This window comes from Apis cerana, linkage group LG12 (assembly GCF_029169275.1).
Source record: "Apis cerana isolate GH-2021 linkage group LG12, AcerK_1.0, whole genome shotgun sequence".
Classification (NCBI taxonomy): domain Eukaryota; kingdom Metazoa; phylum Arthropoda; class Insecta; order Hymenoptera; family Apidae; genus Apis; species Apis cerana.
In genome coordinates, this window is record NC_083863.1 from 882,338 (window position 1) to 898,051 (window position 15,714).

The 15,714-nt window shown below is 24.0% G+C and overlaps 4 protein-coding genes across 6 annotated transcripts; 2 read left to right on the forward strand and 2 right to left on the reverse strand.

Moving 5' to 3' along the window:
- The first annotated feature begins 504 nt into the window (after nucleotides 1-504).
- Nucleotides 505-4,910, forward strand: LOC107992692 (DNA-directed RNA polymerase II subunit RPB2). Its single transcript, XM_017048710.3, has 5 exons — nucleotides 505-612; nucleotides 930-3,550; nucleotides 3,626-3,968; nucleotides 4,060-4,318; nucleotides 4,445-4,910. The coding sequence occupies exons 1-5, from the start codon at nucleotides 594-596 to the stop codon at nucleotides 4,728-4,730; spliced, it is 3,528 nt and encodes a 1,175-aa protein (XP_016904199.1). The 5' UTR covers nucleotides 505-593; the 3' UTR covers nucleotides 4,731-4,910.
- Nucleotides 4,771-7,186, reverse strand: LOC107992693 (E3 ubiquitin-protein ligase TM129). Of its 2 annotated transcripts, none has more exons than XM_017048713.3 (6): nucleotides 6,560-7,186; nucleotides 6,232-6,490; nucleotides 5,963-6,152; nucleotides 5,594-5,788; nucleotides 5,419-5,520; nucleotides 4,771-5,289 (listed from the first exon to the last, which is right to left on the reverse strand). In XM_017048713.3, the coding sequence occupies exons 1-6, from the start codon at nucleotides 6,759-6,761 to the stop codon at nucleotides 5,269-5,271; spliced, it is 969 nt and encodes a 322-aa protein (XP_016904202.1). In that variant the 5' UTR covers nucleotides 6,762-7,186; the 3' UTR covers nucleotides 4,771-5,268. The 2 variants fall into 2 exon arrangements, with proteins under 2 accessions (XP_016904202.1, XP_016904200.1); XM_017048711.3 differs by having other exon boundaries at nucleotides 5,372-5,520.
- LOC107992686 (adhesion G protein-coupled receptor A3) lies at nucleotides 7,144-13,863 on the forward strand. 2 transcript variants are annotated; one of them, XM_017048704.3, is made up of 13 exons: nucleotides 7,144-7,295; nucleotides 7,612-7,819; nucleotides 7,898-8,041; nucleotides 8,123-8,194; nucleotides 8,294-8,365; nucleotides 8,509-8,580; nucleotides 8,648-8,731; nucleotides 8,814-9,143; nucleotides 9,231-9,367; nucleotides 9,429-10,265; nucleotides 10,341-10,587; nucleotides 10,659-10,952; nucleotides 11,010-13,863. In XM_017048704.3, the coding sequence occupies exons 2-13, from the start codon at nucleotides 7,635-7,637 to the stop codon at nucleotides 12,529-12,531; spliced, it is 3,996 nt and encodes a 1,331-aa protein (XP_016904193.2). In that variant the 5' UTR covers nucleotides 7,144-7,295; nucleotides 7,612-7,634; the 3' UTR covers nucleotides 12,532-13,863. The 2 variants fall into 2 exon arrangements, with proteins under 2 accessions (XP_016904193.2, XP_016904194.2); XM_017048705.3 differs by lacking the exons at nucleotides 7,144-7,295; nucleotides 7,612-7,819; nucleotides 7,898-8,041 and having other exon boundaries at nucleotides 8,132-8,194; nucleotides 8,294-8,369.
- LOC107992688 (oxygen-dependent coproporphyrinogen-III oxidase) lies at nucleotides 13,573-15,455 on the reverse strand. Its single transcript, XM_017048707.3, has one exon. The coding sequence runs from the start codon at nucleotides 15,453-15,455 to the stop codon at nucleotides 14,295-14,297; it is 1,161 nt and encodes a 386-aa protein (XP_016904196.1). The 3' UTR covers nucleotides 13,573-14,294.
- Between the last annotated feature and the right edge of the window lie 259 nt (nucleotides 15,456-15,714).

Consider the following 15,714-nt stretch of genomic DNA (forward strand, 5'->3'; position numbering starts at 1 on the left):
TTGATATTTAAAAAATTTTAATATTAATTATTTTAATATTTAATATTTTCTCAAAAAATGACGTTTTAAATGTTATATTTAATACAAGTTGCATTTTTTAATAACGATTAACTATTAACTATTAAAAATAATAAGTTATATTTTTATATACAAGTTATATTTTTATATACAAGTTATATTTTTGCATATTATTGTATATTTTTATATTTTCATAGATATATTTTTAAAGTTTAAAAAATTATTTATATTTTATTTATTTTTTTATCAATTGATAGATTTTGAGGAAATCTAAAAATATCGATTTTAGAAATTCATAATATCAAAAATGAATATTTAAACATAATCTAATGTTAATTTATTCTTTAAATATTTAGTTATTTTATTTCCAAACTATATAAATTATGGTAAAACTGCAGTTAACATATTATCATGTAAATAAATAATAGACCAATGAAAAGAAAGAACATATTCATTATTCTAACATATATACGAACATCTTATATTAAGATATGATATATAGTTCATGACATTACACTAAGCGAAGTCTTTGTAGTACTTGCAGTGTTGTGTGTTGTATATAATAAATAAAAAAAATGTATTCACTTGAAGAAGGTAAAGATTTATGTTTATATTAATATGAAAAAATATAATAAGATTATTAACATTAATAATGTAATATAGTAAACATAATAAACGTTAAAATGCAATATAATATTCTATATTTATAATTTGAATATCTTTAAATTTCTTAGTAATTATAATTATATTTTATTTTTTTTATTTTTTAATGTTTTTTTATTGTTTCAATTTATATTCTTTTATAAATTATAATATTATTATATCAATCTTATATTTTTTATAAATTATAAAATTATTAATTTTAATAATTGACAATAGTAATAATATATCTTAAATATATCTTTATTTAGATCAATATGATGATGAAGATGCAGAAGAAATTTCATCAAAACTTTGGCAGGAAGCATGCTGGATTGTTATTAATGCCTATTTTGATGAAAAAGGTCTTGTACGGCAGCAACTTGATAGTTTTGATGAATTTATTGAAATGTCAGTCCAAAGAATTGTTGAAGATTCTCCACAAATTGATTTACAAGCAGAAGCACAACATACTTCAGGTGAAATAGAAAATCCAGTTAGACATTTATTAAAATTTGAACAAATTTATTTATCAAAACCTACGCATTGGGAAAAAGATGGAGCTCCATCTCCTATGATGCCTAATGAGGCAAGACTTAGAAATTTAACTTATTCAGCACCATTATATGTAGATATAACTAAAACAATTGTAAAAGATGGAGAAGATCCTATTGAAACACAACATCAAAAAACATTTATAGGAAAAATTCCTATTATGTTAAGATCAAAGTATTGTTTACTTGCTGGTTTATCTGATCGTGATTTAACAGAATTAAATGAATGTCCATTGGATCCTGGAGGTTATTTTATTATTAATGGATCAGAAAAAGTACTTATTGCACAAGAAAAAATGGCAACAAATACTGTTTATGTTTTTAGTATGAAAGATGGTAAATATGCATACAAATCAGAAATTCGATCTTGTTTAGAACATAGTTCAAGACCTACATCTACATTATGGATTAATATGATGGCAAAAAGTGGAGCTAGTATTAAAAAATCTGCTATAGGTCAACGTATTATTGCAATTATTCCATATATTAAACAAGAAATTCCTATAATGATTGTATTTCGTGCACTTGGATTTGTAGCTGATCGTGATATTTTAGAACATATTATATATGATTTTGATGATCCTGAAATGATGGAAATGGTGAAACCTTCTTTAGATGAAGCATTTGTAATACAAGAACAAAATGTTGCTTTAAATTTTATTGGTACTAGAGGTGCAAGACCTGGAGTAACTAAAGAAAAACGTATTAAGTATGCCAGAGAAATTTTACAAAAAGAAATGCTTCCACATGTAGGAATAAGTGATTTTTGTGAAACCAAAAAAGCTTACTTTCTTGGTTATATGGTACATCGATTATTATCAGCCTCTTTAGGTCGAAGAGAATTAGATGATCGAGATCATTATGGAAATAAAAGATTAGATTTAGCTGGTCCATTACTAGCATTCTTATTTAGAGGATTATTTAAAAATCTAATGAAAGAAGTGAGATTGTATGCACAAAAATTCATTGATAGAGGGAAAGATTTTAATCTTGAACTTGCCATAAAAACTAAAATTATCACTGATGGTTTAAGATATTCACTTGCTACAGGTAATTGGGGTGATCAAAAAAAAGCACATCAAGCTAGAGCTGGTGTATCACAAGTATTAAATAGATTAACATTTGCATCAACATTATCACATTTAAGAAGAGTAAATTCTCCAATTGGAAGAGATGGAAAATTAGCCAAACCACGTCAATTACATAATACATTATGGGGTATGTTATGTCCTGCAGAAACTCCTGAAGGTGCTGCTGTTGGTCTAGTAAAAAATTTGGCATTAATGGCATATATAAGTGTTGGGTCTCAACCTTCACCAATTCTTGAATTCTTGGAGGAATGGTCTATGGAAAACTTAGAAGAAATTGCACCAAGTGCAATAGCTGATGCAACAAAAATATTTGTAAATGGTTGTTGGGTTGGCATTCATAGAGACCCAGATCAATTAATGGCTACTTTACGAAAATTAAGAAGGCAAATGGATATCATTGTATCAGAAGTATCTATGATAAGAGATATTAGGGATCGTGAAATCAGAATATATACAGATGCTGGAAGAATTAGTAGACCTTTATTAATTGTTGAAGGGCAAAATCTATTGTTGAAGAAAAGACATATTGATATGTTAAAGGAAAGAGATTATAATAATGATGGCTGGCAAGAATTAGTTGGTAGTGGAGTTGTTGAATATATTGATACTTTAGAAGAAGAAACTGTTATGATTGCAATGTCACCTGAAGATTTGAGGCAAGAAAAAGAATATGCATATTGTACAACATATACACATTGTGAAATTCATCCAGCAATGATTTTGGGAGTATGTGCCTCAATTATTCCATTTCCTGATCATAATCAAAGTCCAAGAAATACCTATCAAAGTGCTATGGGTAAACAAGCTATGGGAGTATATATTACAAATTTTCATGTTCGAATGGATACTTTAGCACATGTATTATATTATCCACATAAACCTTTAGTAACTACTAGATCTATGGAATATCTTAGATTTCGTGAATTACCTGCTGGAATTAATAGTATAGTTGCTATATTATGTTATACTGGTTATAATCAAGAAGATAGTGTTATTTTAAATGCTAGTGCTGTTGAAAGAGGTTTCTTTCGATCTGTATTTTATAGATCTTATAAAGATTCAGAATCTAAGAGAATTGGAGATCAAGAAGAACAATTTGAAAAACCTACACGACAAACTTGTCAAGGGATGCGCAATGCTATTTATGATAAATTAGATGATGATGGAATTATTGCTCCTGGAATTCGTGTATCTGGAGATGATGTAGTTATAGGTAAAACTATTACTCTTCCAGAAGCAGATGATGAGGTATATATTTTTATATAATAATTTTATTAAATCCAATTTATTTATAATATCTCTTACATCTTAAAATGATTATAGTTGGATAGTACAACGAAACGTTTTACAAAACGAGATGCATCGACTTTCTTACGTAATAGTGAAACTGGTATAGTTGATCAAGTAATGTTGACATTGAACAGTGAAGGATACAAATTTTGTAAAATAAGAGTACGCAGCGTTCGTATTCCACAAATCGGTGATAAATTTGCTTCACGTCATGGACAAAAAGGTACTTGCGGAATTCAATATAGACAAGAGGATATGCCATTTTCGTGTGAAGGTCTTACACCAGATATTATAATTAATCCTCATGCTATTCCATCACGTATGACTATTGGTCACTTAATTGAATGTATACAAGGAAAAGTATCTGCTAATAAAGGTATTTACATATTTTTATCTTTAATTATAACATAATATATTAAAAATTTCACAAGTATATTTAATAAATTGATTATAATATATTTCTATAGGTGAAATTGGTGATGCTACACCATTTAATGATGCTGTAAATGTACAGAAAATTTCTACACTTCTACAAGAATATGGTTATCAATTGAGAGGAAATGAAGTTATGTATAATGGTCATACAGGCCGCAAAATAAATGCTCAAGTTTTCTTAGGACCTACTTATTATCAACGTTTAAAACATATGGTGGATGATAAAATTCATAGTAGAGCTCGAGGACCTGTACAAATTTTAGTTAGACAACCTATGGAAGGAAGAGCAAGGTAAATTATATATAATTTTTATTTTATATCTATCATCATTTATATATTCACATTTTTATATATAATGTTTTTATATATATAATGTAATTATGCATCCATATTCATATATTTAATATATAAATTTAGAGATGGAGGTTTACGATTTGGTGAAATGGAACGTGATTGTCAAATTTCTCATGGAGCTGCACAATTTCTAAGAGAACGTTTATTTGAAGTCTCGGATCCATATCGGATACATATATGTAACTTTTGTGGTTTAATTGCAATAGCAAATTTAAGGAATAATACATTTGAATGTAAAGGATGTAAAAACAAAACACAAATTTCTCAAATTAGATTACCATATGCAGCAAAATTACTTTTCCAAGAACTTATGGCTATGAATATTGCACCTAGATTAATGGTAGCATAATTAACATATTTCAAAGTATTTCTAATAATTATAAAACATATTTTATATTGTCATTAGTTTTGTATTTTATTAAAATATTTAAAAACATATAATTTATTTGTTAGTTTAATATTTTATGTAAGATCTTTATATATATATATATAATTATAATCTTAAATATAAATCTTAATAAAATAAAAATATTGTTCTTTATTTTTTTATATAGTACTAATATTTAAACTATCTTTATCTAGAAATTTAGGCATGAATATATCACATTACTCTATAAAAAATACATTTCATTACATTTTCATTTACTTCTAATTAACAAAACATAATAAATAATATTAAAAATTATTTTTGTATATTATTATTATTATTATGTATTGTTTCTATTAGATAGAATATAGTTTTGTAATTAAAATAAGAGATATAATTCCATTAGGATATTATTTTTTACATTTAAGTAGATTGTATAAGACATACATCTAAAATACAAAATTTTGCTCTGCATACTGGACAGGTACATTTAGAAGATAACCATGTTTCAGGTGCATTTTCATCTTGTCTTGATGCAAACCTATAACAATATAATTTTCATTAATATATTTATATTATAAAATAAAAATTACATATATTTATTACATATATTATATATTAACCATTTTGCCATACAGTCTATACACCACATTGGACGACAATAACATACCATACAATCTTCAAGATTTCCACTTCCTATTCCTATACTACATTGTTTATTCAATTTTATATTTGACAAAGCTTGCATACATCCTATACATTGACCTAATTCCTTTAAATATTTTTATACAATAATAATTCATTCAATCACAAACATAATATTAAATTTATAATAAATAAAATACCTCTGTATATTCATAATATGGATTTTCTTGTACTTGTTCTTTAAAATTATCAATAAATTTATCAAGTAAAGTTTTATGAAATGTAATATTCTGTAATATGATAATAGGACGAGATACTTTATCTTGAAGATTTTTAAAGTCAAATACATTCAATCTTATATCAAAAGGTTGTGATCCTGGTCTAGTAGGTTTTACCTGTATAATAAGAAAGATTGATTATAATAAAATATAATTAAAAAATAAATCAAAATAGTTTTACTTATATACAAAATTCTTTTTATAAAAACAATTTTATTATTAATTAATTTTTAATTCATATATTACACGCTATCGATATTTATAGAGTGTTATTTGTAATTAAAAATTTACTTCAATATTAATAAACTGAACTTCTCCTCTTGTCAAAGGTGACATTTCATGAGTATCACTTTTATTAACTATTAAAGCTGTATCATTTTGATGAGCAACCATTATTTTATAAGGTAAAACTTTAATTATCCAATTATCAGTAGCTATTATGGATGTTATGCTATTTGTAGTAATTATTGTTTTATCTATTCTAAAATAAAATATTAATGATTTAATCACTTTCCAAAGCAATATATTAAATAAATAAAATTTTAAGTTCAATATATAACCTTTGATATTCTACATTAATATCAGAAGCTACCGTAGTCCATGACATTCTGTTATTATTATTGTTGTTACAATAAATTGCAAGATTTTGTGCTATTGGATGTTTACTCCAATTATTTATTGACCATATTAAGATTTTATATAAAGTATATAAAGGCATCAATATAGAGCAAGTAACAAATATTGACCATAAATTGACATGATCTAATAATGCACTGACAATATCTACATGTCCAAATAAAACTAAACCAAAAGCATAACCTAAAAAAAAGAATTTATTTCAATATAGTACAGAAAATATTTAGAGCAAGAAAAAATAAATATATTTACCAAATGGGAGCATAGAATGTATAAATAATGTAATAATACTTCTTTTTATATGATATTGTACAAAAAATTCATTTTCACTACCTAACCAATTTGAAAATATATCTTTTATGGTTAAACCGGCTGATACAAATTCTGTAGGTGGATATATGATACATCCTGACATTAAAATATAAAACAAAGTATAAAAAAAGAAAGCAGACATTTTTCACAAAAATATTTTTTCCAATTATATATTTTTAGCTTTTTATCTAATTGTTGAGAGACTTTTACATAAATATATTTAATAATTAATGATTAAATACCTTATTTTATGAACAATATTTAAAGTGAAATAATAGGTTAGATACAATTATTATGATGGATTCTTATGAAAATTGTTATTTTCTAAAATAATTTTAATTTTTATAAATATTTTTTATAATATAAAAAATATTAAAATATTTTTCATTTTTTCCCTATAATATAATTTTTCAACAAAATTATTTCTTTAAAATTATTTTTTATGAAGTAAAATAAAAATAATATTTTTAAAATTAATACGTGAAAATCAGCCTATAATTAGTTCTATATTTTATATACAAATATATAGTCGATAGTTTATGACAATTCGTAAGTTATCTTTAAATACTATTTGAAACAAGTGATTATTTATAATTATTTTTGCAATTATTAAATATTAATGATATACGGAATTTAACATTAAAACAATATGATAAATACAATTTTTTTGTTAGGCGTACGTATTAAATTTTTTATACATAAGTTCATTGTTTATATTCATATAATAGCATTCTATTATATTTTTGTTTTTATAATAAAAGATATAAATAATGAATGAAAATTATATATTGAATATCAAAAAAATATTTGTTGGAATTTGAATTTCATTAAAAAATATAATAATTATATTATATTATTAGTTTTATATATTACTAGTATTTTATTTATAATATTCATACTTAAAATATGTATATTATCAATTATTTTTGCAATCAATGGTTTCAATTTTTTTACTTCAATTTTTTTTATTAATTAAATCTGATATTTTTTAGGTAAAAATCTATCTTTTTTAAAAATGAGAGCTATTTTACTGTTTTTAATTTTAATTCAAACAAGAGGAAAATCAATCCAGATATGTCCAAAGTATTGTACATGCAAACCTGGTGCACAAGCTGAATGGTTACGTATTAAATGCAATAATGAATTACAGAATATTAGGGATATCAATATCGATAGTGTCAGTGTGGAATTAGTTCAATTGTAAGATTATTATAAATTGTTTTATATAATTAATTAATATCTATTTGTTTATTATAATATATATTTAATATATTTCAGAGATTTAAGTAAAAATAATATTTATGCTATTGAAGCTAATATATTTAAAAATTTGACAAATTTAAAACGTCTGAATTTATCACGAAATGATATAACTTTTATTGATGAAAATTGTTTTAATGGTCTTGAAAATTTAGAAAGGCTGTAAGAATATTAATATTACTTATATAATAGATTATTCATTATTGAATATATTTTATAAATATATTTAATTGTTTTATTTAGGGATTTAAGTAAAAATCAAATCTCAACTATTGATACTTATACATTTAAGACATTATCAAATTTAAAAAGGCTGTAAGTTCATAAAGTATATAAAATATATTGATATAAATATATTGATGTATATTTTTATGTATGTTCTTTTATCTTATATATTATTTATTTGATTATTAGTGATTTATCGAGCAACAACATAAGTACGATGAAACCATCATTATTTCATGATTTACTGGCTTTAGAACGCTTGTAAGTGAGTTTCTAATTTTAATTTTAATTTATTTTGTATGTGTGTATTTATTTTTTTGATTATAAATATATATATTTATATATTATATGTATATGATTATAATTATATTTAAAAAATAATATTGATTTTTAAAATATTATAGGAAATTAAATGAAAATAGATTGACAACTTTAATGGAAGGTACTTTTTATAGCCTAAAATTCTTGAAACAGTTGTAAGTAAGTTATTTGCTATAATAAGTATATAAAATAATGTTATACAAATTTCAAATTTTGTTTTAGGGATTTGTCTAATAATCCATGGAGATGTGATTGTGAATTGTATTGGTTTAGTAATTGGATTTATAATAGTTCTATTAAATTAAGGTAATATATATAATATATATATATAATAAAAATTTTTTTTATAATTTAATTATAATTTTTAATAGATTTTTAAACATTTCAGTCCTGCTCCAAAATGTGCATCACCTTTAAATGTCAAAGGTGAATTTGTGAAAGAATTAAAGTATTCAGAAAATATTCAGTGTCAATGGTTACCACCTACAATTGAACTTCGACCAGTTCATAATCAAGTAGTATTTGCTGGAGATTCTATAACTTTAAAATGTAGAGCACCTAGCATAACAGAAGACAAAAATGCAAAATTAAGTTGGTTATGGTATCCTAACACTACTTCTGAAATCATAGATTTAAATTCATTTTTAGATCCACAAAAAAGTTTATCTAATATTAAAATTGATAATAGATATCTTACAGATAGTGGCATTGTGGACAGGTATTTTAATATTTAATATAATGTACAAGTTTTAAAAAAAAAACTTATACATATGATATAACATTAATAATATTATCATTTTTATAGTTCACTTAGTATTGTTCCAGTTAAAGAAGAACATAATGGTCAATGGAATTGTTTATTAGTTTCTACAAATGGTAATAGATCAAAAACAATTAGTGTAATTGTTATTTCTGAAGAAACCCGTTATTGTCCTTTAGTAGGTAAGATAAATTATACATTTAAAATTTTAATATAATAATATCATAAATAATTATATTACAGTAACTAAAAATAATAAAGGTATGTACACATGGCCAAAAACTGTAGTAGGATGGAAGGCAGAATTGCCATGTGAAGGAAATCATTTATCAGGTTTAATGCAAATGCCTTTAAAAGCTTCTTATCAATGTAATATTACTGGATATTGGGAAAATCTAAACACAGAATTATGTCCTTACATATCACATATAACAAAAAGCTTAGAACAGTTTTCTAAAGTTAATCTTTCACTTACGAAAATCAATTTATTAGAAACAGCAAAAAAATTTAAAAATTATACAGGAAATGCTATAAAAATAACTGATCCTATTGAAATAAATTTTATAATTCAAACTATAGAAAATTATTTAAATTTTATAATTGAAGAAAAAGAACTTGGTTCTATGTTAATCGATGTTATTAGTACTTTAATTAATGTACCAAAAAATATTTTAAGGAAAGCTGAAATTTCTTTTAAATCTTGTACACGGATAATAAAAGCTGTTGAAAAAATTATAGAATTTACTCCATCTATACAATTTTATAAAAAAAATATGGCATTGGAAGAATTTAGAGTTAAACGTGATAGTTTCACAGGATTGATATGTACATGGTATTCCAATAATAATCCAGAAATACGATTTTTACAATGTACAACAAACAATAGAACATCTCCTATTAATATAAAAGATAGAGTAATTGAAGCATCAATACATTTACCTGCATCTTTATTACATTATTCACATGAGATTATTGCTTATCAATTAATGATTTCCGTATATAGTAATAACAAATTGTTCCCTAAAATAAATAATAATGATAATATGGATATTGCATCTTGTGTCATTGGAAGTAAATTATGTATGTATAATTAAAAATTTTAAATATATATTTATTGAAAAATAAGATAATATGTAATTTCAAATTTATTTTTAGATGGAATGTCAGTACAAAACTTAACCGAGCCTGTATATATCATGCTTAAAGTACCTTTGTATTATTATGCTGGAAAAAAATTATTACCTGTAGTTTGGGATGAAACATTAAATAAATCAGGTGGTTGGACAAGTGATGGTTGTCATTTAAGAAACGTATTAAACAACTTAATAGTATTTCATTGCAATAGATTAGGATATTATGGCCTTTTACAAGATACATCTTCATTTGATTATGATGATAACAGGTATATATTTAATAAATTTATATGAAAGATATATATAAATAAATTTTTAATTTTTTTTTTTTTTTATTTAGCATAAATGGAGCAAAATTTAGATATTCAAATCCTGCAATATATATTGGTAGCATTGCAACAATAACATGTTTAATTTTTATGTCTGTTACATATATTATTTGTTACACATCAATTACTATGCCTAAAAAGGCAAAACATTGTGTTATTAATACTTGGTTTGCTATGGCATTATTATCATTTTTTTATAGTATTGGTATTTACCAAACAGAAAATATACCAATTTGTCAAGGTGTTGGTCTTATTCTGCATTACTTATCTTTATGTTCTTTGTTATGGATGGCAGTATTTGCAAGGTAATTTTTTTTTTTAATAGTTTAAAAGTGAATATTAAAATACTAATTTATTTACAGCAATATGTATAAAAAATTATCTAAATCAGATCTTGAAGATATTCCAGATAATGAACTTCAAGATCAACCACTCCCAAAGCCATTATTAGGACTTTATTTAGTTGGCTGGGGTATAGCTATGATTATTTGTGGTATATCTGGTGCAATAAATTTACGAGAATATGCTGGATATTCTTATTGCTTTCTCACATCTGGTCCTGCACTTGTTGCTCTTTTTGTTCCAGCTGGAATTCTAATTATGTATTTAATTATTTTTCATTTACTTATTAAATGCTCAATACAGAATGTTGATATGAATGCTCAGTTATCTGAAGGTACACAAGCTACAGAAAATATGGATTTAGAATTATTGGAACCAAATACAAATATTTCTGTGGATAGAAATAGTGCACGTAGTGCACAAACTGTTTTATCTGATATTGAAGATTCAGAACATTCTCAAATAACTCAATTAAAAGGTCAAACTATTACATTAATTTTATATTTAATATCATGGATTACTGCAGCAGCAGCTATGACAAAACCATTAAATACATATATTTCATTTGATGAGACTATATTTGCTACATTATATTCATTTTTTTCTAGTTCACTTGGTATTTTTATCCTTTTTTTTTATGGAATTGCACGAAATGATGTTCGGTCACAATGGTTAAAAATGGGTTGTTGGTTTCAAAAACGGAAAAATCGATGTTGTCGAACAAGAAGTATTTCTGATGCGAATCCTGTAATAGCACCACAGTCTTTAGTACAAAATTTAGTACCCCCAATATCTAATTCTCAAGCTACCCAAGTTACATCTGATTCAAATTCCATTAGTTCATCCAGATATACCAATAGATCGCAAACTTATAATGCGTTTAAAATTACAGATATTATAACAAATCAAGAAATCTCACCTATTAATAGAAAAATGACAAATGTAAACTTAGTTGTATTACATCGACAACAATACAGGTCTGATAATTCTGTTACAACATATATTGAACCAACTTGTGTTGAAATGTTTTATAATCCTCACCAAAGTGGAGTTGCTAGAAAATTCTTCAGAAAACAACGTCGTCATACAAAAAATAATAATCTCGGTCCTCGGAAACAAGGTGATGGAGGTGCTGTAAGTGACGCTGGTAGTTGTATTTCTGTTCCGCGATCTACTACAAAATTAGAAAGTAATATAGATCAAACTATTTTAAGTAGCAGTGCAAAAGTAAATAATACAAATATTCATGTTGAATTAAATCCAATAAATGATATTAAAAATGTTAATATACTCTCAGACAGCGGTGGTAGTATTTCAGAGGAAAAAAATGTTCCAGTGCGATTTGTTATTGGTCAAGAAAGTCTTTTTCGAAATGTAAGAAAAGTTAATAATAATTGTAGATTACATGATTCTATAAACAGAATGTCAAATTCTGCAAGAAATAATTGCCAAAAAGAATTACTAAATATAACTTTACATGACTCAGATATAGATATTAAAACTGATGAAGAAAAATACTTACAAAGTGTTTCACAACAATGAAGTTTAGAATATAGTTCTGAAATTGAATCACAAATAATTAGTGAAAAAAGTGATCATAATTTGTCAGAAATTTATGAAACTGTAGAAACTGTTACAGAAGCAAAATTTTTAAAAAAAGATTGTCAAAGTATGAATGAATTTTATGAATTAGAAGAACGACAGTCTAATGTTACTTTAAAATGGTTGACTCATTCTAATAGCATGCATTGCCTTCCAATAGATACTGCAAAACCATTAAGAAATAATTATTGTAATTCATTAAATGACATTACATCTCTCACCAGTTTAAAAAAATGTGAATATTTAAAATCATTTACAGATCTACAAAATATTACAAGCTCAAATTTATGTGATAAAAGATCCCTATCTCAAAAATCTTTTAATAAATCAGAATTATCTTTCTTTAAAATAAATAGTGCAACAAAAGATAATTTAATACCAACTACAACATATATAAGTCCTGAAATAAGTTTTGAATGTGCCTCTAATGCATGCACTGATGAATATAAATCTAAACAAAAACTTGTCAATTCTATGATTGATATGAGATCTCTTATGCATAGTTCTTGTAATATTATAAGAAATTTAGATACAAAAAATGAAGAGAGTTTAAACAAACAACAAAATATACAGAATATTGAAACCAATAAAACACATTTAAATAATCCAAATACTTATCTACAAATAGTCAAAAAAGAAACAAGTGTTTAATCTAGTTTTGCTTATATAAAACACGTAATATATTAGTATAGAGATTTTATCTAAAAGAATAAAATAATTTTTCTTTTTTTGATAATATTTACATGTTTATAATATTAAAATATTAATAAAATTAAAAGTAATTATTTTTTTTTATTAATTTATCTATAAAATACAATTCCTATACAATATAGGAATATATATAATATATATATATTATACTTTTTTATAAAAATATTTTTAAAACATTTTTATTCATGTATATGAAATATTATTAAACTATTTGTTAGATATGTATTTATTCAAGAAAATTGTATATAATTAATATAAACAAATCCCATATTTTTATGAATTCTACATGATTTATTTCTTTGCTTTGTACATAAATTGTTTTGTAAAAAGAGTGCTCAAGAATTATATACTTGTAACTAAAAATATATCTTTACTGAGATTTGCTTCCTTTATAAATTTTTAGATTTAAGAATATTTTAATTAACTTAATTAAATTTTTCACCAATGATTTTTTGTACAATAAATTTTCATATTTTATGATTTTTATAATTTTATATGTGCAATGTATAAATATGCTCTATATAAGACTGAATATTTTATTAAATAAAATTAAAATATATCAAATTTGTTATTATCATCTGCTTTTACATGTCTAAAATAAATTTATGCAATATTTGAAAAGATATAAATAATTATCATATATATTTAAGTAATATTTTCAATATTTAAAATAATATTAAAAAATAAAGATATGAGCACCTGTGTTGCATACATACACAAAATTGTGTAGTATATAAGAATATTACTTTTATATAAAATTTATATATGTAATGTCTTTCTTATATTTCGAAAATATATTTAAATGTTTAAAAAATATAATGTTATTCTATATCTTAATTTATATTCTTGTAATTGATTGTACTTAATTGATATTGCACTTGAAAATAACAATAATTAAAAAAAAATTTATTATATAAGTCAAAATTATTGGATTGAATTATATTTTAAATTAAATTAAAAGATAATAGTTTCATTAACAGAGTTTTTTTATATTACTTTAACCATTCTTTAGGATTTCTCAATACATTAACAAGTTCTGCTTCTTTTGAATCAGGTTCTGGTTCATGCATATAATGCCATTTTGCTGACAAAGGCAAAGACATTAATATACTTTCATATCGTGCTCCAGGTGTATATAAACCAAATTTTGTACCACGATCATATATTAAATTAAATTCAACATATCTTCCTCTACGTAATAATTGCCATTGCCTTTCAGCATATCCATATCTATCATTTTTATGTTTTTCAACTAATGGAATGTAAGAAGGAATTACAGCTTCTGCACAAGATTTTACAAATTGAAATGCCTCTTCTTGACTAGGTGTATCAATGTCATCAAAAAAGATACCACCTACTCCTCTACGTTCTCCTCTATGTGTAATAAAAAAATAATCATCACACCATTTTTTATATTTTGGATAAAATGAAAGATCATGTTTATCACATGCAATTTTTAAAGTCTTATGAAATTGTTTTATATCATCTTCATTTAAATAATAAGGTGTAAGATCAGTACCACCTCCAAACCACCATTGAATTGAACCATCTGAATTTTCTACTTCAAAGTAGCGATAGTTAAAATGTATTGTTGGAATCATGGGATTACGAGGATGAATTACAGCACTTACACCAGCTGCAAAAAATGGTACAGATCCTTCTTGCATATTTTTTCCACGTGCTCTCATTTGCTGTACTGCACCTGGTGGTAATGTACCAGTGACAACAGATACATTTACACCAGCCTTTTCAAAAATAACTCCATCTTGTAAAACACAAGTAATTCCTCCGCCACCTTCCTTTCTAATCCATCTATCAACTTTAAAACGGTGATTTGGATCTTCTAAGGACTCCAGAGCTTTACAAAAATCTGCTTGAGTTGTCATTACTAATAATTCCATTTTCTTTCTCATATCCTGTCTTTTTCTTAATTCCTTAACATCAGTAATAGGTTGTGCCATAAATCTTTTTATATCTAACTCATTTTGGGCTGCTAATACTGTAATTCCTGAAGTACTATAAACTATAATACTTGTGAATATACCAATCCCAATATAGTTTATATTTTTAATTTTATGTTGAACTGTATATGAATATTTATGAAAAAAATGACGTAAAGAAACCCAATTTCTTAATAATGTACGGGGTATCATAGTTACCTGTAATTAATATTTTATTTTATTTGTAATATTCTTATATAATTTTATAATAGTTTTATAATATTAAACTCACATATAATATTAAATTGGATTAATATTAAATTATTTTTACTTTTATAATTAATAATTAACAATTAAAATTTTTATTTTCAAATAAAAATATTATTATTAAAAATTATTGAAATGAATTGCAATTTTACAGTGTAGCGCATAAACGAATTTATTTTTAAATAAATTTGAAATCTTTAAAATA